Here is a 24,141-nt window from a genome sequence, read left to right as displayed (position 1 = left end):
AAACTCTGGCCTGATGGCAAGTCAGCCTGATGCTTTCTGCTCCTTGCCTGTTCAGGCACTTCTTGTTTTACATCCTATATCTCCAAACTTTTCTGGACATTTTCTGTAAATCCATTGTGCTGTGATATTTTGATTAGAAAATAACTTCTCAGTAAAGTTAAGCATCTGCCTGAGATTGATAAAGGCAAAACAGTCCAGACTGAAGGTGGTCAATTAAGCCCTCTGTCACCTGGCTCTCTCTGCCTGTCTCAGGGGTGGCAGCTAGACAATGCTCTTGATTACTATTTGATCCAGAGACAACAACACTAATTTGTGGAAAATGCCCTCATTGCCCCATTCAAAGACTTCTGTCAGACCTAGCTATAGGCCAGATTCAGTCCTTGAGCATGCCTGAAGTCAGAATGATCTACAGCAAGACATTAAATAGAAAACTGTTCTGACACAAAATAATGACCCAAGACAGAATAATTCTGTGCACCTTGCTAATTGGATGGTGTTGTCAAATTGGAGGTAATTCAGAGAAGAACAACAAAAGTGATTAAAATGCTGGCAAGATCATTTCACAGGGAAAGATGAAAAGAACTAAAAATATATGAGCAAGATAAATAAGGAGTAAGTAGATGGGTATGATTCACATAACAATGAATATTAGGAGTAATTCAGGAGCCTGACATTCCCTTCAGCCCTCCATTTCCAGAAAGTTTGGAGTGAGGGCTGGAGAACGTCTCCTATGAAGAAAGTTGAGGGAACTGGGATTGTTTAGCTTGGAGAAGAGAAGACTCCGGGGGAACCTTATTTGTGGCCTTCCAATGCTTGAAGGAAGCATATAAACAGAAGGGGGAATGGCTGTTTATGAGGCTAGATAGTGATAAGACAAGGGGGAATAGTTTTAAACTGAGACAAAGGAGGTTTAGGTTAGATACTAGGAGGAGTTTTTTCACTCCGAAGGTGGTGAAACACTGGAACAGGTTGCCCAAGGAGGTTGTGGATGCCCCACCTCTGGAGGCATTCAAGGCCAGGCTGGATGTGGCTCCGGGCAGCCTGGTCTGCTGGTTGGCAGCCCTGCCCATGGCAGGGGGGTTGAAATCAGATGATCTTTATGGTCCTTTTCAACCCAGGCCATTCTATGATTCTGTGATTCTATGAGATTAGGATACCAATGAAGGTGGTGGGGCTTCATGATGCACATGATGCTAAGCTCCAGGTGCATGTTCAGAATACGAGATGCAGCTGTGAATAAAGCGTAAACTGAATGGTGTGTGAAATAAGCATTAGGAAATACTTCCAGACATGACTGATTTTCAGGTTGTATAGTGTTCTTAAGAGATGGAAGACTGTTTCAGCAATGTTCTTGTAAACCCATCTTCCAGCATTTGGTGAATATATCTGCTTTGTCTGAGATAGTTAAACCTGGATTAGACATTAAACCTATATTAGGAACTGGGCAGGAATCCATTTAGTAGATCAGAAATCAAGAATAAGGAAGTTCAAGGAAGGATGATTTGAGAAGGAGCTGCCATATCTGGCTTGTTCCTAACCCCAAATTTTTCCTTCAGCTGTTAGTTAGAAGATAGGCATCTGTGGAATTGGTAAGACTTTGGTTGAAGAACAAGCTGAGTAAAAGCAGAGTTGGATCTTGCTGCTCCTATTGCTAGGTAGTATTTCGTGCTGGTTTGCTGTCGAGACTGGGTTCCTCTTGGCATTGCAAATGTTCTCATTAAGTGCTCCAGGAGACTTGCAGCAGATTTAAGGATTTTAAGATTGAGCTAGCTTTTCTCTCGCACCTTGACAAGACGTCAAACTCATGGCCACAGGATCTTGCAGAGGGTAAAGGTGGCAGCTTCAGAAAGGGAATGGATAAAATCAGGGAGATAGGCTGGTGGGTGGTTGATCTGGTCTGATCAATCCCTGGCACTGCAGGTCTCTAAATCATTGTTTGCTTGGAGGTGGGAGGCTGAGTAAGGAAAGCCTGTGAACTTTTCTAGCTTGTAGTTTAACTAAATGGGTCTTTCAGACAGATAATCCAGAATACTTCTGGGTACAGACTGTTTTAATTGATTGTCACCTCAGTTTAGCTGACCTGTTTCAGTCTATCTATATAAATTTACTGTGAGAAATTTCCGAATACAGCCAGTTTTAAGCTGACAGAAATAGAGGCTACACTGGGGTTTGTACTGGTTAAAATGAGTCCTTTTGATTAAACTGGTGCCAAATTCTGCGTGGACAAATCCTCATATTGTAACAAACCCACAGATCCTCCCTTTCCTCTGACAATCATATCAGGCTGGTGAGTCCTATGGACCCAATCTAATAGAAATGGAATTTTTACCATGCAAATCTTATTACCTAAAGTGCCAATGAAACTAATGGGATTTTGGATAGTAAAAAATTCTCTGTATATGATATGTAGTTTGGAATAGAAATTCATTGGGATGGGGAATTTAAGGAAAAGGAGCTGTTATTTCATGTGCTCCTTTGTGGCTTTGGTGGACCTGTTCCTCCCAGCACCCTGCAGTTTCTCCACGATTTCAGTGGGACCAAAGTCCTGTTTGAAGCTCCTTGCTGAATTTGGCTTTCAAGATACTCAACTAAGTGTCCATTTGTTTAAGAATTTACTTGGGGGAGGGGAGCAGAAATAAAAAATATCCCAAATGCTCTGCTCCAAGGACAGACATTTTGAAAAATTATATATTTTTTTCCAAAGGAGAAAAAAAAAAATTGCCAAGGAAGTTGGCTGAATGCATCAAGAACCCAGGGAATACTTGGATGTACTTTGACAATACTTGGATTAAAATAAAATAAGTTGTAACTATTTAGATAGCATTTCTGTTTACTCTCTCTCTGTATACAAGTGCATATATATATATGCATTATGTATGAGTGCTGCTCCAAAAGTGATGCCTCCTATGTTATTAAATTGACCCACAACGTCAAAGGCAGATGTTGGTGGATTGGCAATAGAGGCTGAACCTTCCCACAAGTATTCCATTCAATTTTGTTGCTGTGTAACAGATGGCAGCAGAGGTGCAGTTTGACAGTACGGTGTCTGACATGGAAGTGCATATGAAGCAAAGGTGTGTCACTGAATTCCTCCATGCAGAAAAAATGGCACCTATTGGCATTCACTGTCTCCTGCTTAATGCTTATGGAGACCAAACAGTGAGGTGGTAGGTGGTGTGTTTCAGCAGTGGTGATGTTGACAGTGGGTCAATCTCTGCTGGTGCAGATTTTAAGGAGTGCAGCATGCAGGCTCCTGTTCGTAGCTAGTGAAAATGCACAGCTAATGGTGGTGATTGTGTTGAAAAATAGTGTTTTGTAGCTGAGAATTTGCCTTATCACATAGTGTTATTGTAGTCTTTGTATCTGCTACAGTTTTTCATGGTAATAAACAGGAGGCATTACTTTTGGAGCAACCTACTGTATATGATGTAAATTCTATATATGCAAGCATCCTCAGGCTTCCAATCTGTGTGGCAGCTCTCACACTGAGGACTGTGTCAGAAGGTAGATGTAGATTTAATAACCGCGATGCTGCAAACACTACAACCCGTAAATCTCTCTCCCAGGGTGTTTCTATGTTGTGATAACCTAGCACCACTTGCAGACGGTTTGATGCCCCTCATCATTGCTTGGGCAGGATTCCTGACTTTTCTATGAGCTTAGCTTATGTGTATGATTAAGCCTAAAATCTTTCTAATTCACTGTTGCGTCATTTTGATGACAATCCTGATTTTTTGGCTTCCTGTCACCTTGGAAGCAAAGATGCTATTAATGACGCCTTTACTTGTCTATTTATTCTAAAGAAATGTGCAGAAAATGCACTTTGGAAAAGTAGAGAAAAAAGGAGGAGGTCAGATAAAAACAACTGCAGTCTGATGTTCGTTTTTGTGGCACGGATAGTTATTATTCCCAAAGAAAATAATGTCCTTTTTTATTTGCTTTTAACATTTCGCCCTTGGCATCTGTTCCATCCATTGTGGACTAACCTAGAGTCTGTTCTCTGACGATGGGTTAAAGCGAGCACTTACTGAAAAGCATTCTCTACTTAATTACTTTTCCTACTTCTGGAAGCTATTTTTTTTTTTTTTTTGTAGTCACATGTTAATTGTGTATTAGTAGGTCTTTCTGATTAGTTGAAAACATAATGAAACCTTTGTAAACAACAGGGAGAAAGAAGGAGAGTGGGAGGGCAACGAGGGGGAGAAAGGGATGGAGGAAAGCGAGGTGTGAAGTGGGGGCGGGGGTCGATGAGTTTTGAAAGGTGCAAATAATGCCAGTGGAAATTTCTTTTTTTTTTTCTTTCTTTCTTTTCTTCTTTTTTTTTTTTTTTTTTTTTTTTTTTTTTTGAATGGCAACTTCCCTTGCCCAAATTAATCAACTTACTTAACGAGAAATGAGATGCATGGAGATGCAAATCGGAGCAGGGCTGCGAGTGTGGTGATCAGGAATGGTGTGGGGGGGCCACGCTGCAGCTGGCCCCGAACAAGTCGGCCCTATTTGTGAAGGGCACGGAGCTGAATAACGGGCTTGTTACCAGCTTTCACTCCACTAGCCATAGGTAGAAATGCTCTGTTTGTTCCTCCTGACTGCTTTGGCCATGTAGATGCCCTGCCTTGGCCACTCCTTTGGTTCCCACAGTGCTCCCAATGGGGTGCAAAATTTGGCCATGTCAGAAAGATGCTTAGGTCTGGGGGCTCCAACATGCGGTATTTAGTAAGTTCTCTCCCCCTCAGAAGAGAAGAGAAAATGTTAAAAAGAAGGAAAGTAAACATCACTCAGGACCCAAGTCAGCGCAGCACGAAGGCCAGCCAGTGCGGCTCAGATTTGGTGAATCAGCTGAATCAGGCCCTCTTCTCGAAGATGTTTTTTTTTCTTTTCCTGGAAAGCTACTCCTTAAACACAATTTGCATTGGTTGTTTTAAAAAGGACTATCCTCTGTTTGCAGCGCTGCATTTCGAACGGGCAGAGCCTCGCCCCTCCAGCCCTCCGCCCCCACTCCCTTCTGTTGCTGCTTTAAAGAGCTGTGCTTACAGGGATTTTGCAGCTCTCCGCGTGTTATTAGAAAACGTGTGGCTGGGACGGTTAAAATGGGAGTGCTACTGTATGCAAGAGCAATGTTCACTGTAAGCAATCCAAGGAAATCCTGCCAAGGCAGTATATGAACAGCAGCCAAACAAAACACAGGCGCCTTTCCAGTGAAAACCAGCACACTTCTGCAAATAGAGGAAAAATTGACTTTCTGATTTGGAGTGTTTCTACAACTAAGAAGAATTACTACAGTGATTGTTCTAAAAATATTTTCTAGGCAGTGCATTCTCAGAGGGGTTGGGATGCTTAGCATTGTTTAATTACACTTCTCATAGGTGATCAATCTGAATTGTATAGAAATAAAATGTGAAGTTTTTAGCATCTTCTTTTATGCCAATATTGGTATTATTTTGCGCAGTGTTACAGTGGCATAAACCACCATCTATTTAAGAAGCAAAAATTGTATTTTTATCTGTATGTTTCAGAACTACGATCGTATATTCATCTTCTGTAACTTCATAGTCATAGATTGCATTTTAACCGCTTCATCTAGAGTAATCCCCAAGATACCTGCTCTGTAAGGGATGAGTTTTATTCTTCATATGAAGTATTATTTCATACTTCTCTTTCTCCAGCAGTGCCCCCATGACATCACTACCCTCCCTTAATATTTAGACTTTTAAAGCTTCTACACATTTTTCCCCTTTGTTCACCCTGTCTGGGTTTTTTTTTTTTTTTTTTTTTTTTTTTTTTTTTTTTTTTTTTTTTATGGGACTCTGAGTTCTGTTGTAGTCCTTTAGTGCAAGATGTGTGTGCAGACATTCTGGCACTCAAAAAAATCCCATAATTGAATGGGATTTCACGAATTTGTTTATTGCCAAGAATAAATATGATATTAAATAGGTGTTCTGTAAAGAACATTTTTGCAGAGAATTCTTAATAACAGAGCTTAAAAATGCAGTTACTTTATCTAAGTTGAGGTACAGAAATAGGATAGATATGCAGAGAATTATTATCATTCTTTTTTTTTTTCTTTTTTTTTTCTTTTTTAATTCCAAAAACCTTAATATCAGCATAAGAAAAAGCAGCCAAGTTGTCAAGGATTAATTTCAGTTTATGTATTTTTCGTATTTCAACTTTTTTTTTTGTTGTTCGTTTTAACTAAAGATACAAAAGATACTTTACTGGCTGTGTCTCCATTTATTCCTCTAATATATTTACATCTGCCTTCCTTAGGCTTACAGCTGCTGTGAAATCAGTTTTCTTCTTTTAACTCCACCACCACAAACCAGATTTATCCCTACATTGAAGATGGTGTCTTGAGACTAACAAATCCCACTGAGGAAGAAGACCCTCATTTGGAGCCCATTGAAGTTAGTGGAAAGATTCACATTGACTTTAGTGGGCTTTGTATTAGGATATGAAACATTTGTTTCCTCTTCCTCTTTGGAATCTAACTGCTCATATTCAGGATGAGATATTCGCTATTTAACAAACCTTCAAGCTGGCCTAATTTACTAAATTAGCTTGTGCTGTATTTCCTATTGAAGTAAAACTTCCCAAAGGGTGAAACTGCTGTATCCGCTTCCCTCAGGATCAAGCTATGTATATGAAAGTCCAGTTGGAATAGCTAGAGAAGGATGCACCTGTGCCCTATACTCAGCCCTTCTCTTTCCTTTAGGCACAGTGCAATATTCATAGCCATTCTTACACAGAGCAAATCACTTTTACATCTATATCTATATTTATCTTCTATCATGTATCATCTGTTACCTACATTTATATCACAGACACATTGGTATACATGTAGATATATATATATGTATATTTATAAAACACATATTTATATATTATCTCATTATTATTATTTAAAATGTAATCATTTCTGCCTTGAATGTGGAGGATATCATCCACCGTGATCAAATTAGGACATGGCAGTTGTGACATATGTCGTGTCAAGGCACAGCAGTGCAGTTCTGTATCTTTAAATGTTGATGCATAGCAGTGAAACCAGGTGAGGTCTGGCCCCAGGTGCTGGCTACTGCATGCTTTGCTGAACAATTTTTAAAGGATTCAGATTGGGTGGTTGAAGGAGGAAAAAGTAGGTCTTTTTCTGAATAGATTTGTGTGTGTGTGTGTGAAATATGTTGTAGGTTAGTGCCATGATTAGAAAACTAATTGACTTAAGCTTCATGCAGTCCTCAAACAGCATCTTGGCATAATCCAGCCTTGACCTGGCTTCTCACGATGTACGGTACTGGTTATCATGGAGGCCCAGTTATACCAAACTGGAGGAAAGTTTTATTGAGACTATGCAACTCAGATCATTTGTAATTGTACACAAGGACTGTATTAAGGGACCTTCTCAGCACTGTTAGGAAGGGAAAGCTGGGATGCTGAAGAGGTACTCCAAAGATTGCTTCTGCTTTCTCTGCCTGCTCATGTAATGCCTTGATGGCTTGAAAAAGAACAGCAACATAAAACAAACAAACAAAAAACTCCAAAACCAGCTCCATAAGAAAGATTTCATTTTACCTTCAAATCCATCACTAAATTCTGTGGTCACAAGAGATGTGACATAAAGGTGAATTTGCAGATAATTTGAATAGTGGCCCACACTAAAGGTGCATGGCTTCTAAATCTAATTAGAGGTGTAGTTTGTTACAGGCAAAAAATTATTGATACATAAGGAAGGTTTTATTCGGAGACATCTGTAGGTTAGCAGCTGTGCCAGGCATGTCTGCTCTTCTAAGTAAGGAAAGCCGTCCAGCCAGGAATAGCACTATTTTGGTGACAAAAGCTGAGAATATTGGTTGAATCGCACTGGGAAAATATTGTCATTATTTTTATTATCCCTACTCTTCAAGCAGATTTGAGATGTGTGCTGTGTACGTCTGTGTGCGCAAGCGGATAAAGTGTGGAGGGAAGGCTGTGATTTTATTTTTTTAAATCACACCTCCTTAGCATTTTGTGCGTATCAGCATTCTAGCAGAGCGATTTGCTAATTGCGCTGGAAGACCCACTTTAAATTCAGGAATACTGAAACTTTGAAACTGTAACATTTTGACTGGCGAGAATGACCAGTCTCCTTTTCTGTTCCGCAGTGAGCTAGTTGAAGGAAGCTGGCATTGTCGCAGAGTGAAAGCTCTGCAGAAGTGCCGCAGGTTTTTCATATGGAAATGTGAAATAATGGGGTGATTAAATAGAGCTGTATATTAAAGTACATCTGACATTAGAATTAGCATAATGTGCTCTAGCCCTAGGCTGAGTACTTTATTTGCCATCTGCGTCGGACCAAAATCCCCTGGGGAAGCGCTAAAATATTCTGAATAAACTCAGCCCGAGTTCTTATTGAGAGTAAAATACCATTTGTGGCACGTCGTATTGATTCGTCTTAATTGCGGTGCAGAAAAGAACATTCAGTTGCTGATGACTTTTGTACTCTGTGACAAGTCGGCTGGAGTTATTCTAACACTGCAGTTGGTTAACCTGAACAGACTGTCGTGCTCAGAGAAGGAGAAAACCTTATCTTCAGTAGCATAAACTACAGTATCATCTCCCGCCTTTACTCCTGCCTATCTTGATGCAGCATCTTTTTTTTTTTTTTTCTTTTTTTCTTTATTCCCTAAAAACAGCAGCCAACTAACTGTCGGGGAAATGGGGTTTCATTGCTTCAGTCCAGGCAAATGCTCATTCTTACCTAGTTATTCTCCCTCCCCATGCTTCCACCCCCACATCTTTTAAAAAAAAAAAAAAAATAATGCAGAAACATCTGACCAGCTTTCATCTAAGGGAGTGAAAATCAGTGGAACTTGTCCTTGAGGATCCATCTCTGGAACCATTAGTTCAAGAGATTTATTATGTATATTTTGTAAAAAGCTGTGGCTTCTCCTGTGCATAAGCCCACAGTCTTACTCGGTTGTAATGGTTTGATTTTTGTCAACTCTCTGCTCAAATAGGTTGCTGAATACCTTTGAAAAAGTGCTTATAACATGCATAAAAGATAAATATTTCATCTGAAGGAAAATACTTTGATGCTCCATGCAATTCTGTAACATTCATAAGGTCCAGTTTTTACCCTATAATTGCCTATCATTATACACAATTTACATATTCAAACATTCTCTACAAACCTTAGTCTAGCATGTTTTTATTACAAATTCAGATCAAGGGAATAACCTTTAACTTCAGAGACAAATGAGACAAATTTACAAGTGCATGTCTGCTGTTTTCTTGTGTTTTATAAATCCCTGCAGACCTGAACACTTTTGCTATAACGCCACTCAGAACAATATACATATATTACTACTTGTTTGTAGTGCTTCAGTAATGAGTCCCCTTTGTATTAGATAACCTATATAATTCAGCATCTAGGCCCTCCATAACGTCAATTATCTCCTCATAGCTAAATGTACATTCCATTAAAACAAGATTTACAGCCTTTATAATACTTCTTAGGATTGAACGTGGAGATTTTGTGGATTTAAAGAAGCAGAGATGGGAGTAAGCATTTGTTAAAGAAGCAATGAATTAAAACAAAAATGCTATTTCATTTACTAACTATGAATAGACACCTAATACCCTTAAGAAATAGTTGTAGTAAAACAGACTGAAGTACTCCTGGGGGAAAAAAAAAAAAAAAAAAAAAAAAAAAGGAAAAACTTGTTTTCACCCTATTTTTTTTTTTATTGTTTCCTAATTTACTCTTTATTTTTCCATTGTATGACATAGACAATTTCCTTTATGTATCCTCCTTTAAGCCCTTATTCAGATTACTCCGAATTCCTGCTTGTAAAATGAGAAAATGGCACCTTAGAAAAGTCTGTGGAAAAAAAAAAAGAAAGAAAGAAATCCCTGCACTTGCCAGTTTTCAAACAAAACTACTTACAGGAAACCGATTTAAAGGCAAGCTGCTGGCATATTTCATATGTTGTAGAAAAGACTGACATTATTTCAAATACATTTGAATACCTTATGCAAAGAAAAGGCCTAAAAGTGTCCTTGAGCAGTACAAGGGTTTTTCATGAATGCTGTAAATGGGATCCTATATATAAACCCACCAGCCAGGAGTATTCCCGTGGTCTTTTCATCTGTACAGTGGGTACATTTCCCCCTCTGTATTATGTTCCCCATTTTCACTGATCGTTTTCACTATTTTATGCGGTAGGTTTGTAAAGCATCCTCACAATCAACTAGCTAATGTCTGAGGTTCAAAGAAACTAACTGAAAGACACAAAGCTGTTTAGATGCTAAAGGTGGAGTCAATTGAAACAGCTGTATCACAAAGGGCTATTTAAAAGTTAACTCATTCACTATTGATCTTTTGATATTGATTTTCCTGTTTGCTCCTTACTTTTCACACTTCTCTCTTTCTCGTTTTATAAATTGCCCTTGTAGTTTGGAATTTAACACCAATTAGAAGAAGTTGTTCTGAGATGACAAAAATGTTTATCTTCCTTTTTAATAGCCCTTCTGAGCCAAAATCCCTGTGTTGAGAGTTCCAGTTTTTTTGCTATACAACTCTCTTTCTGCACTAAATAAAAGCACTTCTTATGTGTCTGTAGGCTGAACTTCCAGTAAGCCACGAGCCCTTTTAAGGAATGAGAAATTGGACATCCAGAAGGAAGTCGCCCAAAATGACTATTGACATTTTATACCTAAAAATATAATAGTGCCATTTTGCAATGCACTAGACATTAAACCGAGCTGTGCATTTGGCTCACTTATGTGACTCTGGCAGTATGGTTCTGGGGTATGATTAAGTCTCATACAAAATGGGCTATTGAACACAAGCTACATCTTCAGCCAAAGGTCGCCTGTGTCCATTAAGAAGCAGGAAGCATCTGTTTGAGTTATGCATGGCTGTAGCCTGCAGCTTCCTTCCTTTTTGTAAGTATAGATGCTGGAGAGGACATGTAAGATGTTTCTGGGGAAAGTTAAATGAAAACAAAATCACAAGTTAGTATATTCACATAAGCCTAGATAAGATGCCTGTTTGTGATAACCTAGTATAACTTATGAGGAGAAACTTAGATGTCTGCAGTGGTGGTCATCAGAGCTACTTTGAATTCACAGCAGGATAATTCAAATCAGAGTTTGGCTAAGAGTATAGCATTCAGGCATCAGGTTGATATCTCAGTCTTTCAAGGATTCATGTTCTTTGTTCTTGGAATTGTGAGAGGATTGGCTGTAGATAAACAGCATGGCAGTGTAACTTCTCAACAATGCAATTGGCAATTAATCTTTTGGGTTTTCTGCTGATAAAATAGCGTATTTGACAAAAAGATATTTGTTATTACAAGAATGATAAATAGAAAATTTTCTGTTCTGCCTAAATATGGTCAGCACTGCCCTCAACGCTAAAAAAACACAAATGGTTTCAGGAAAAAAGGGCTCTCCAAACCGGGACAATATTTAATCCAGCAAAGAACTTGGCAGTTGGCCTTAGCACAGAAATAGTTACATAAGCATATTACTAATATTAATGCAATATTAGTATATATCCATATGGGTGTCAACCTGTCACATTGTAGATCTTTTTCAACAGGTGGAAAATGCTCTCAAGAATATTCACAGTGCTAATTAAAATTAGTGCCGGGAATAAGAGGGTCTTGTGAGATTTGTAGGTGCTCTTGGCATAAAGCTTTTGCATAATCTCTGTAGAGAACTTGCAGTCCCAGTAGTCAAGGAAGAAACAGGATGGGGAAAGCTGCAAAGCACATAGGCAGTGTGTGGGAGAAGAACACTGCAAGAAGTCATGTTTTTTTTTTTTTCTCCTTGAAGATGGCACTGGAAGAGATAGGCTATTAAAGTCAAAGCAAGAAAACAGGGCCAATATGGGATAAGACAGGATTCTGTTACTGAGAAGAACAGAACTTCTCATTACTTCTCCTCTTTCAGACATTTATTTTTCCATCCGCCTCTTAAAAACATTTCACTTTTTTTTTCCCTGTCACATTCTTGCCTTTCACCAACCGTGCCTTGAGATTCCCCATTTCACAGAATCACAGAATCACAGAATTGTAGGGGTTGGAAGGGACCTCCAGAGATCATCGAGTCCAACCCCCCTGCCAAAGCAGGTTCCCTACATTTCCAGATGATGACATGCTCTATGGCCCCTCAGCTCAGGCTCTTGCACCTAAAACCTTTCTGTCCTCTCCTTGACTGAGACGCACTTCAGGTCTGCTGAGCTTTACAAGAGCATGTGGCTGCTTATCTGAGTGGAGAATTGGAGGTGCTTAGGTTGTGAGACTGCAGGCGTCTTGCTAAGTTATAAAACACCAACTTCTGCCACCAGTTGATGCTTTTTTTATGGATTGTTGGTGATAGTCCCTGTCACCCTCACCAGAAAGTGCTGCAAGATGTTCTTGAGCCCATTTTTTAGAGAAGGCAGTGAAGAGATGGATGCACTGTGTTAGCTCTGGGGATGAATAGAGGAGTTGCGCTTGTTTTATATCTTCAGCTTGTACTGCCATCAAAACAAAATTAAAATGAAGAGAAGTATAAAGTGAAATGGTTCCTTTGCATTTGATGTTTAATACTAATGACTGTCATAGAACTGAGAGCTGTGATCTCCATTCAGACACGGGCTCTGCTTAACACCTTGGTCTCTTGGGAAGACTGCCAGTTGCTCTGTGAAATGGAGGTAGCAGCACATCCTAACACTCCAGGGAGTGCAGGGAGGGCAAAACTCTCAAAATCAGGAGCGTTCATCTATAGTTGCACTCAATTATAGTGTCTTTGCATACCCAATGATGCATCAGTTATGAATCAGTATATTCCACACCACAGACACTTGGAAAATATTTGGCCCTTCTCTAGGTGACCTGTCAAACCACACAGAACCATAAATTTTGTTCACTGTGAAACACTAAATCTTTCCAGTATTTAACGCACTTCTCTTTAATGTCAGTCGATCTTATAAGGAGACTTGTTAAACTAGTATTCCCAATTACGACATTTTAATTTAATAATAATTCAATTAGAGGTGTGTTTTTTATGGAGCATCTATGCTGCCTTTATTGGTATTATTAGAATAACTGTCATAATAACAAGGAGTAATTATTTAAATGCTCATTAAAAATCGAGTGGTGGAGAAGAAAGTAACACTGGTAGAAAGACTGTGGGAACCTGATACACGTCTGTTCCTGAGTGCTCCAATAAAAAATGTCCTTTCTTTAAAGCTTCCAAGTTTCTACTTTTCCCGAACTTCTAAAGGTGCTGTAAAGCAGCATTTAAATTCCTTACCATTTTTATTGCTACTGTAGTAACTTCGTAAAGGGAACCAGAAACATTATCTAGAAAGTATTGCTAGAGGTACAGAATGGCAGTAGTTATGTGGACCTGACTTGGTACTCACTGCAGTCCTAGCAGGGGCTATAGATTGGTGATTATGGGTGATTAAAAACAGAGGGGAATTCATTCTCTGTTACAGCTAATGCAATTATTTAGAAATGCTGAGGGGAGAGTTTGCAAGGCACTGGATGTCACTGTAGCCCAGCAGAAAATAATGAATTCTCAACAGTTGTTATCTTACACTGATTATTGTTTGATGGTATCCAGAATAACTGAGGATAGTTTGAGGAAAATTTATCTCCAGGGCAAAGGCACTCAGCATTCAGCTGAGAAAGTCTGTACCAACTGAGCAAGGAAGATCCGTGTCTCACTGAGTGATACAAGTTAGAAAGTAGAGGGCTGGTAAGCCAGGGATTTCAGGCTACCTGGTACAATGCAGTGAATTGCATTGTACAGACTCAGACTGCTCTTAGAGGTTGAGCAAACATACCTGTGTGCTCTCAGTGCCCTCTGTCAGGGCAGAATTTGTCAGGAAGAATGCAAATTTAACTTTGTTTTGTGCTGTTCATGTAAAAGAATAGAAAAGAAGCTGATTATTACTTTGACATTTTGAATGGAGCATAATCTGTCATGCAGTAATAGAGGAAACACATTTTAATATTTGTGAAAAAACCATCTTTTGAGATAATACTCAGAAAAGATGAGTTCAATAATTTCATTGTTTATAATTATCTACTTAGGTAGATGCTGGGGAGATTTTTAATCTACAAGATAAGACTGAATGTCTGCCAGTTGAACCCAGCAATTTCAATTGAAAAGAGGACCATATTTTAAACACTGAGGATGGTCAACCACTGCTACAGACTAGCCAGATACACAATAGATTTTTCTCAGCTGGCATTTCCAAATCAAGCTGGGGGAAGCTCATGCTAAGAGATCTGATCTTGTTCAACTGCAAATCACCTGGCTGGATGATGCCCAAATGGCCTGTAAGGTGCAAGCTAAATCGTTTCCTGTGTTTTTGATGTCCACGTAGGGTAGGACACAATATTATGATCTTAAAGTGAAGGAAGAAAAGTTTAGGTTAGGCATTTGAGCAGCCTTCATGATTTTAAAGAAGAGGAGGGATAAGATAGACTTTAAAAGGTTGCAGGCTCTCCATGAGGGTGGCCTTTGAAGTGGGGTAATTGAGCATCTACCATGCATAGAAACAGATGCAAAGATATGGACAGCTCTTGGGTCAGGAATTTTACCAGAGTAACCCTTAAGGTTTACCCAGTCTTCTCATTCTTTAATTTTGTAGTCCTTTCTATCACTAAAATCAAGATTTCTGAACCCCTATGCTGGCATCTTGGTAGGATTCAGCCCTACTGAAGTGGCTCAACCCACAGTGGTAGTATTTGTTTGTATTTAGAGCAGCCTTGAAGCCAACCAGCATAAAGGTAAAAAACTATACTTGATCCCTTGCTCCTTAAAATCAGGCTTTTTTACAGAACCCATGTGCAATTCATTGAACAGTATTAATGAAGTCTTGGCTTGTGTTTTACTCTAAGCACATGAATAATTTCATCACCGTCCAACAGAGCACTTCAGAATATGCTTAAGTTTCCCTGATGTTGATTACTCACATGCTTAAAGTCAAGCACATGCTAAAGTGATAAAGACTGCACATGGCAAAGCCTATATAGCTAGTTGTCATAACACCGGTATTTAGACAGACTTCAGTGCAGGTGGCTAGGGATTAGGATAGCCATATATCAAAAGTAGCCTTATAACAAAGAGTTTTATAGTGTAGGTGCACTGCATTATTAAATATAAGGATCATTCTTGAGCAATACGTGGCTGTTTCTGGGCATGTTTAAAATATTTAGTGAATTTTTGAATATAAAAATGTTCAGAGTGGATCTTCAAAGACTTTTTGACATTGTTCTGTTCTTAAAAGTGAGCATCTACACTGCTCAGGGCAACTTCTAGGCAAGATAACCACGAAGTGATAATATGGAAATGAACACTTTATTTTATTTTTATTATTTTTTTAAAAAGAGAGTTTGGGGAGAATCTTTGCAAAAATTTATATATATATGTATACATGTGCTTGTATATGTATATCCATATACACACAGACATGCAAACACATATGGAGCAGTTAGAGGTTGGTAGACAGATTGCCTGCAGTCAATTTTGCCATTGAGTGGTGGTCTCCTCGAGATAAGTGTTTAGGAACATGAAATCTAAACAAAACAAGAAGGGAAAGGAAGACTGTTTTATTGCTTCCAGCTTGTAAATCTTACATCACTAATAGCACTAATTTGCTCTGTATGAAAGAAAAGTGAAAAGGAGAGAGTTTTCTTTCCTCACTTGGATTTCATGGAGGTGAAGTTTTGGAGAACAAAATGAAACATCTCAGTTCCACGTAACACGTAGTAGCAAGCATCCAGCTGGCTGCCATTTTGAGGGTAATTTTTTTAATCAGCCATTTCAGTTTTAGATTGGCCTTGATCCTCAGCCTGCTCAGGAATTCTTCTCTTTTACGTATGTGCCTTTGCTGAAGTAAACGTGTTGCTGTTGCTGTCATTTAATGCACAGCTGCTTTCTTCCCCCTGTCAGCTCTTGAGCTAAGCAAGGAGAATGCATGCATGCACACACACGCACACACACACACTTTATTTTTTTAAAGGAAGAAAAAGAAACCAACGAAAGAGAATGCATGCTGTGACTTTAAAAATGAAAGAATCGAACAGCTGTGGGTAATAAATCGATTAATTAGAGTGGATAAAATGAAGGTGAAGGGTGCAGAGCACTCTTTAATTTGAAGATATATGACCTTGTAAGATGCTGCACTTCATTTGCTATTAGATCACACTTCAGAAGGGGTTTTATTAAAATCTATTCCAGGGTGAGCTGAGGTAAAACATATTGTTAAAAAAAGCTTTTGACAGAGTATGTTATATACTTTAGTCTGCTTCAATGATTTCTGTCACTTTTTATACTACACATGTTGCCGTGCAAGAAAAGTTAAACGTCTAGACATTTTCATCATATTTCTGTAAGAAACAGAAATTTAAATATTTGAAGTAATAATGGGAGCATTTACTGTTGCTTTGGCTGCAGAGCTGACATAAAACTCCCTAACTGCCTGAGTGCTGAGTAGATTTTAAGGGATAATGTATCAGTTCCTTTCAGTGTTTGTACGTGGCTTTCATTAATGTCAATAGCAGTTACAGGCACTTTTTTTTTTTTCTTTTTTTTTTCCCAAGCACAGTACTGCTCCCAAACTTGTTTCTTCTCCAACAGTAGTTGCTAGAGATTAATCAGAGCATCTGAGTGCATCCTGTGCAGCACAGTGTGAAGGGCTGGGGTGTGGGGCTGTGTCAGTCAGAAACACTCGCTGTGCTGGGTAGAGTTTTTCTTGGCTGTGGACAGCTGGATTCTCCGAAATTGGGGTCTGAAAGTGCTGTCCACAGCAACAGCCTTGCAAAATCAATAAAAGCAGGAGGAACTGCACTACATTTATCACATACCTTTGTACGGAAGTCCCAGTCTGATAGATGCTCGTTCCTTTACGCTTTTATGGATGTTCATTGGGTGATAAGATTAGATAGACTGACAGGCTGATAGGTAGGCAGATAATCCTCTAGCCTCCTTGTCTAGGGTTTTGTAGATTTTGTTAGCAGCAGCCATTCCCGCAACAGCCAGAAGAGGGGAATTCAGCCAGCAGCAATCCTTCCTTTCCTTGTGTGCCCCAGATGTAATTTTTTTCTTGGCTGCTATGAGTCATTTCTCTTTACAAAGGTAGTTTTGATGATACGCTTCTGTACACCTTATAAACTCTTCTATTTTAAAGCTCAAACTTTGATTGCGATACCCCAATGGGCTGCCAGCTTCAGACTCATGCTGCAGTGAGGAGGCTAGGGTGCTTGGGGCATTTCACAGGCTCTGAGGGGAGCTGTGTTTGGGTTCAGAACTTGCAGGAAGTTCAGTGCCTTTGGGTGCAGGAGGGGTAAAATTCATAAACAAGCAAACAGACAAATAAGCCATCTAACAAAAAATTAATTGTAGATTTTTCAAAGTGGAGAGTTGTTTTTTAGGAAACCTCACACTTCTTTTAAAAACAACAAACACCAGATCACAATTTTCAAGTAGACATGTACTTATAAAGTTATTGGAATGTTGAGGCATTGAAAAAGGATTGGGGGAGAGAAAGTGCATTTTAAAGATAGCATATAATTTATATTGTGCCCAGGACTGGAATTTTCTAGCTAGCAAAATTATGACTGTAGCACAGACTTGTCCACACCTGTCCTTTATGTAAAGCTGAATCAAGGTTAAAGGAATGCTTTCCACCTTTATGCAGTGTTCAAAGAGCCTAGAAAGGCAAACAGAACAATGTTTTTGGCCCCAGTGAGCATTTCTACATTGGAGAACAGGCTTAGGCTCAGAAATTCTTGGGACCCAGTTCAAGCACGGCCCGACATTTGTTACTGTTAATTGCAGCTCTGCTGTCAGCTTTGATTACTGGATGTTTCATTTGAGTGGCTTCTTGGTGTTTTGGCAAAGAGAATGTCAAAGTGGTTTATGCAAGGATACGTTTTCCAAGCTCCTGTTGACTCAAATAGAGCTTGAGCAGCTAATACCTACATACTATTTTAAAAATGGAAGCTCTGGCATGACTGAAGCATGTATATATTAAATTCAGCAGGATCTCAGTGGACTGCTGCCCCGAGTATATAAAATACAAAACAAAAGAGTGGAAATGATACTGAAGCTCCTGCAGGTGCCCCATAAAATCTACCATACTGCATTTTCTTTGATTTTCATACATAGCCATAAATCCCTTGAAACAAATTCCTTTTTTGTGGAATAAACACATGAAAGGATTTGGATCCTCATGCGTCATAAAAGGTTTTATTTGCAAATTGGAGGGTATAAGCGTATACAGCACCAATGTGTATGTGTGATATTTGTCATACATGTTAACTGAATAAGTGTGGTGAGTAAATGTGCTGTTCAACAATTTATATCAGTCAATACATTGCAATTAAGTCCTTCTTTCAGAAATGCCAAGGAGGAAATGTGTTAGCAAAATAAAGCGCATGCCAACTGTATTTGAATGTTCTCCACTGTATTATTTTTTGAGTGTTCTTTCTGTTTTTCTTTTATAGGTAAAGATGAGCCTTCAAGCTATATTTGCACAACATGCAAGCAGCCTTTTAATAGCGCTTGGTTCTTGCTTCAGCATGCCCAGAACACACATGGATTCCGCATCTACCTGGAAACAAGCCCTTCCAACAGTTCCCTTACTCCACGCATCACCATCCCTCCTCCTCTGGGACCAGAGACTGTTGCACAGTCCCCGCTGATGAATTTCCTTGGAGACAACAACCCTTTTAATCTTCTGCGGATGACAGGACCCATCTTGCGTGAACATCCTGGCTTTGGTGAGGGTCGGCTCCCAAACACGCCTCCGCTATTCAGCCCACCACCTCGTCATCATCTGGATCCACATCGCCTTAGTGCCGAAGAAATGGGGTTAGTTGCCCAGCATCCCAGTGCCTTTGACAGAGTTATGCGTTTAAACCCCATGGCAATTGAGTCCCCAGCGATGGATTTCTCCAGAAGGCTTCGAGAGTTGGCAGGAAACAGTTCCACCCCTCCGCCAGTCTCGCCCAGTCGCACCAACCCTATGCATCGCCTGTTGAATCCTTTCCAGCCAAGTCCTAAATCACCTTTTTTGAGCACCCCACCACTGCCCCCCATGCCCCCAAGCAGCACTACGCCTCCCCAGCCTCAGGCCAAGAGTAAGTCCTGTGAATTCTGTGGGAAAACCTTCAAGTTCCAGAGCAACCTTATCGTCCACCGGCGTAGTCACACAGGAGAAAAGCCCTACAAATGTCAGCTATGTGACCATGCTTGCTCCCAAGCCAGCAAGCTAAAGCGTCACATGAAAACGCATATGCATAAAGCTGGCTCCATGACAGGCAGGTCAGATGATGGACTGTCCACCACGAGTTCTCCTGAGCCAGGCACGAGTGAGCTCACTGGAGAGGGACTGAAATCCAGTGAGACAGACTTCAGGAATGAGAGCGATCCCTCCCTCGGCCATGACAATGAAGAAGAGGAAGAGGAGGAGGAGGAGGAAGAGGAGCTGGAAAATGAGAGCAGGCCAGAGTCAAGCTTCAGTATGGACTCAGAGCTGAGTCGTAACCGAGAAAATGGTTCCAAATCACTGCCAGATGAGAAATCCCTCGTCCTGGGAAAAGTGATAGAGAATGTAAGTCTCGGTGCCATCCAGCAATACAACGACATGCTAGCTGAGAAACAGAAGAGGAGTAGCTTCATGAAAAGGTCTTCTGACCAGCGTGACCTGTGTCCACGAGACCTCTGTCCAAGAGACACAGGCGATGAAGACTCGGTGGTAGGAGAGCTGGACCGCACCGAGGAGGGGACGGTCAACGGAAGAAACTTTGGCCCAGGTGAGCCCTTCCCAAACTTGTTCCCTCGAAAGCCAACACCTATCACAAGCCCCAGCTTAAACAACTCATCTAAACGAATAAAAGTTGAGAAAGATTTGGACTTGCCACCAGCAACAATAATACCTTCCGAAAACGTTTACTCCCAGTGGCTGGTAGGGTACGCAGCATCGAGGCACTTCATGAAGGATCCGTTTCTAGGATTCACAGACTCCCGACAATCTCCCTTCGCCACCTCTTCCGAGCACTCATCTGAGAATGGGAGCCTGCGTTTCTCCACCCCGCCGGGGGACATGCTGGACGGGGGGCTCTCAGGGCGCAGCGGCACGGCCTCCGGAGGCAGCACCCCTCACATCAGCGGCCCAGGTCCTGGGCGACCCAGTTCGAAGGAAGGGCGCAGGAGCGATACATGTGAGTACTGTGGCAAGGTCTTTAAGAACTGCAGCAATTTGACGGTGCACCGTCGGAGCCACACTGGAGAGCGGCCTTACAAATGCGAGCTCTGCAACTATGCATGTGCCCAGAGCAGTAAGCTGACGCGTCACATGAAAACGCATGGCCAGATAGGGAAGGAGGTCTACCGCTGCGACATTTGCCAGATGCCCTTCAGTGTTTACAGCACCCTGGAGAAACACATGAAAAAGTGGCATGGAGAACATTTGCTGACAAATGACGTCAAAATTGAGCAGGCAGAAAGAAGCTAAGGCCCCCCTCCCCTCCCCCGCTAGGTTAAATTTCAGGGGTCTAGGTAACATTTTATTTGTACAGTTTTAACTATTGCCAACTGAGAAAAGATGACCTAACTTGCCTCCGTAAACATTACTTAGCATAACTATGGTAGGTGCCAGACTTTGGCACTTAAATATAACCTGTGTCTACAAAGTTCTATTAAACCCGAGGGTTGATTAAGGCAGTAAAAATTGTGGAGCCTTTTAACTGTGCAATAATTTCTGTATTTATTGGGTTTTTGTAATTTTTTGGCATGTGCAGGTACTTTTTTTTATTCTTTCTGTTTAAATTTCTTTTAAATTTTGTTGGGTATCCCTTTTTAATTTTACCCAGTCGTAGCCTGAGATTACTTGCATTGTAGGGGAGAAACATATCTTTTTAAATTATAATTTTTGGGCCGCTGCTTTGTTGAAATTTAAGCTAAGCATGTGTAATTTCTTGTGAAGAAGCCAGCATTTTAACAGATCTTTCTTTCTTTCACCCATCCTCCCCCTTTTTTTTTTCCTTTCCTCTTTTTAAATAACCCTGAAGATTAGGGAAAACAAAATTGTACAGCGGATAACAATCTTTAAAATTAGCACTTTCTTTTGGAATTGGATGGAATATGTAGCACTGACAATGTCACTAATGATAGAGGCCTTTCTAGATGGATTTCAACATTAAAGTCACATCAACTAAAAAGTCATAGGTGCAAAAGGCAGCTACATTCAAAAAACAGTTAACATTCTTAATTGTGCATTATTACTGGATAGTTTCTTCCTGCTATTAAAGCTATGGCAACAGAATGATGCCACATTGTCACTTTTGGGGGTTTTTCCCTCCCTCTTCCCCTCCTGCCACTCTTCCCAGAGACAGTAAAAGTACATCTCAAGTATTGTAATATTCTTTACAAACATCAGAGGAGCCAAATTTTTCATTTTAAACCTCATTAACAAAAAACTGAGTCTAGGATGTTTGTACGTGTCTCTCCTTTAGTCCAAATTTGCTGTAGTTAAAAGAATTACTAGAGGATGGGCAAGTGGCAATTTCTCAATGAAAAGACTTGACTCATAGTCTTTTGGTTTATGGGTGGAAATATCAAAACTATCTTATATGATGTACAATGGTGTTATGCTATTATAAGGAAGGAAAAAATAAATTCTAGTCTATCTACTTATCTTGGCAAGATTCTGCTCCTACTGAAGTCAGTAGGAATTTTCCCATTGACTTAATTAAGAACAGAAGTTAATTGTATTTTGAGAAAAGCATTACAACAGAAAAAAGTAAAGAACAGAAAAATGCACCTGCTCTACTTTCAAATTTCCAATTTTTTCAAAGCTCATTATGCCTAATATTAGCAAACAGTGGACAATTATGGTTAGAGATTTTAATTATGTTGACCCGCACTTTAAAGCTTTTGTTTGTGGTTAAGACAAAAATGGCTTCTCAACAAGAAATTACGTCATATTCTTCTATTTGGCCCAAAGGTGGGTTAAACTGTAAGGGAACAGCTGAGATTAAGTGTCAGTGTTGCTAAGCATGGCATTCACAATACTGGCACTATAAAGAAAAATAAATAAAAATAATTTATTGGACAGTTTTTCTACTGCCATTCAATTTGACGTGAGTGCCTTGAAAACTGATCTTCCTATTTGAGTCTCTTGAGACAAATGCAAAATGTTTTTGTGAAATGAAAAGACTTTTAAAAAAAAAAGTAAAACAAGAAAAGTACATTCTTTAGAAAAAAAGAGCCACATTTACTTAAAAAAAAATAATAAAAAAATTACTGGTTGAAGATAGTGGACATGAAAATGCCATAAGACCCAATCAAATGAAGATGTATACCCAGCACAACTTCGGACATCCATTAGCTGAATTATTCTCAGCTTTTTTTTTTTTTTCAGGACAACGCTGCTTAGGAAATGGAATGGAAATGATTTACTGCTGAATTAAAACTCAAATGACACAAATTACAAGTTGTTATCATTGAATGAGAAAAAACAATTCAGGAACAACGGCTAATTTTTTTTAAAGTTAAATTTAGTGCACTCTGTCTTAAAATACGTTTACAGTATTGAATACATACAAGGGTAAAAAAGAAATTGTGTGTATGTGTGTTTGAGCAATCTTTTTTTTTTCAAAGTTTGCTTAATAGGTTATTAAAAAAAAATGCCATAATGGCCATGTGTATATTGTTTTCTTTTGGTGACGGGGTTTTAGTATATATTATATATATTAAAATTTCTTGATTACTGTAAAAGTGGACCAGTATTTGTAATAATGGAGAATGCCTGGGCATTTTACAAAACCAGAAAGAAAAAAAAAAAAAAAAAAAAACCTTTTCTTTTTTCCTTGAAAATGTTGCAGTAAAATTTAAATGGTGGGTCTATAAATTTGTTCTTGTCACTGTAACTGTAAAGTCTTGAGTTTTAGTAAATTTTTTTCTGCCTTGGGTGTTGAATTTTTATTTCCAAAATGTATAGAATCTTGTATTCGGGGATTAAAAGGTGATTGCTACACCAAGTAGAAAAAGTATGTAGAAAAAAGTGCTTAATATTGTTATTGCTTTGCAGAAAAAAAAAAATCACGTTTCTGACCTGTACCTATTTTTCTCTTTTTTTCTTCCCCCATCCCCATTCCCTTCCCCTTCTGGAATGGATATTGATATTGGTTGATTCATATGATGTAGGCACTTGCTGTATTTTTACTGAAGCTTGTAATTTTTTAACTGTACGCTTGTCCTTTTAAAGGGATTTAATGTACTTTTTTGTTAGTGAATTTGGAAATAAAAATAAAAACAAACAAACAGGCTGCCATAATATATTTTTTTAATTTGGCAGGATAAAATATTTCAAAAATAAAAAAAAAAAATTTGTACGTGAAGTCCTTATTGTACAGGAAAAAAAAAAGGGGGTTGTTAGACGACCTTTGAGTAAAAGAAACAAAACAGAATAATTAAGTACTTTTTTTTAATTTTTTTTTTGTTTGTTGTCGTTGTTCAGAAATAATTTTAGTTGTATATATATATATTTTTTTGTCAGAAATGGCCTACAAAAAAGTGCTGTTCCCACAGGGCTCTAAATATCTTCAAAGTTGCCTGGCCCCCTTGCATCAAGGTTTTACCAGGTATGGTTGAACCAGGCTTGATGGTTATTACCTATTTGTGAGAAGTGAAATTCAGTTTCCGTAAAGGTGTCTGAGGTGACATCCCGCAGCTTCCCCACAGGTTCGAGAGAGAGAGAGAGATTTTTTTTCCCCCCCTTCCAAACAAGAAGATGTCCAACACATCTTCCCTCTCCCGGCCACCCCACTCACTGCTCCCTGCCCGACCGCCCTCTGGAAGAAAGGCATTTTATAGCAAAAAGCGTGGCGCATCGCTTTGACACAGGTAAAATGATCTGCTGTTGGTACAGTTGTAACTGGGTTGACGTAAAATTGGTCCAGGCACAGCCCTTCTCTTCCCTGTCAGAACAGGACCTACTCCGTGTACAGGTCTTGCCAGTCCATGTTATTAGCTGCTTTGCTGCTGTTCACTCCGAATTGTACATTCCATAAATTTCTGAATGTTTGAGGGACTGGGATGAAATTCTGTGCCTTTTGATGTCTCTTTGCTGTTCTTTCTCTCTCTCTCTCACGCTCT

The 24,141-nt window shown here is 39.5% G+C and overlaps 1 protein-coding gene across 4 annotated transcripts in view; it reads left to right on the top strand.

The window, feature by feature from the left end:
- Nucleotides 1-23,415, top strand: part of BCL11B (BAF chromatin remodeling complex subunit BCL11B) — a 92,553-nt gene extending 69,138 nt beyond the window's left edge. For all 4 annotated transcript variants that reach the window (XM_048948117.1, XM_048948114.1, XM_048948116.1 and 1 more), the window contains one exon: nt 18,486-23,415. In XM_048948117.1, coding sequence (XP_048804074.1) covers nt 18,486-20,497 — 2,012 coding nt within the window. In that variant the 3' untranslated portion in view covers nt 20,498-23,415. The remainder of the gene's footprint in view (nt 1-18,485) is intronic.
- Nucleotides 23,416-24,141: the final 726 nt, after the last annotated feature.

The sequence above is a fragment of the Lagopus muta genome, chromosome 6, assembly GCF_023343835.1.
Source record: "Lagopus muta isolate bLagMut1 chromosome 6, bLagMut1 primary, whole genome shotgun sequence".
In the NCBI taxonomy this organism is placed as follows: Eukaryota; Metazoa; Chordata; class Aves; order Galliformes; family Phasianidae; genus Lagopus; species Lagopus muta.
This window is presented reverse-complemented; position numbering and strand designations above follow the sequence as displayed.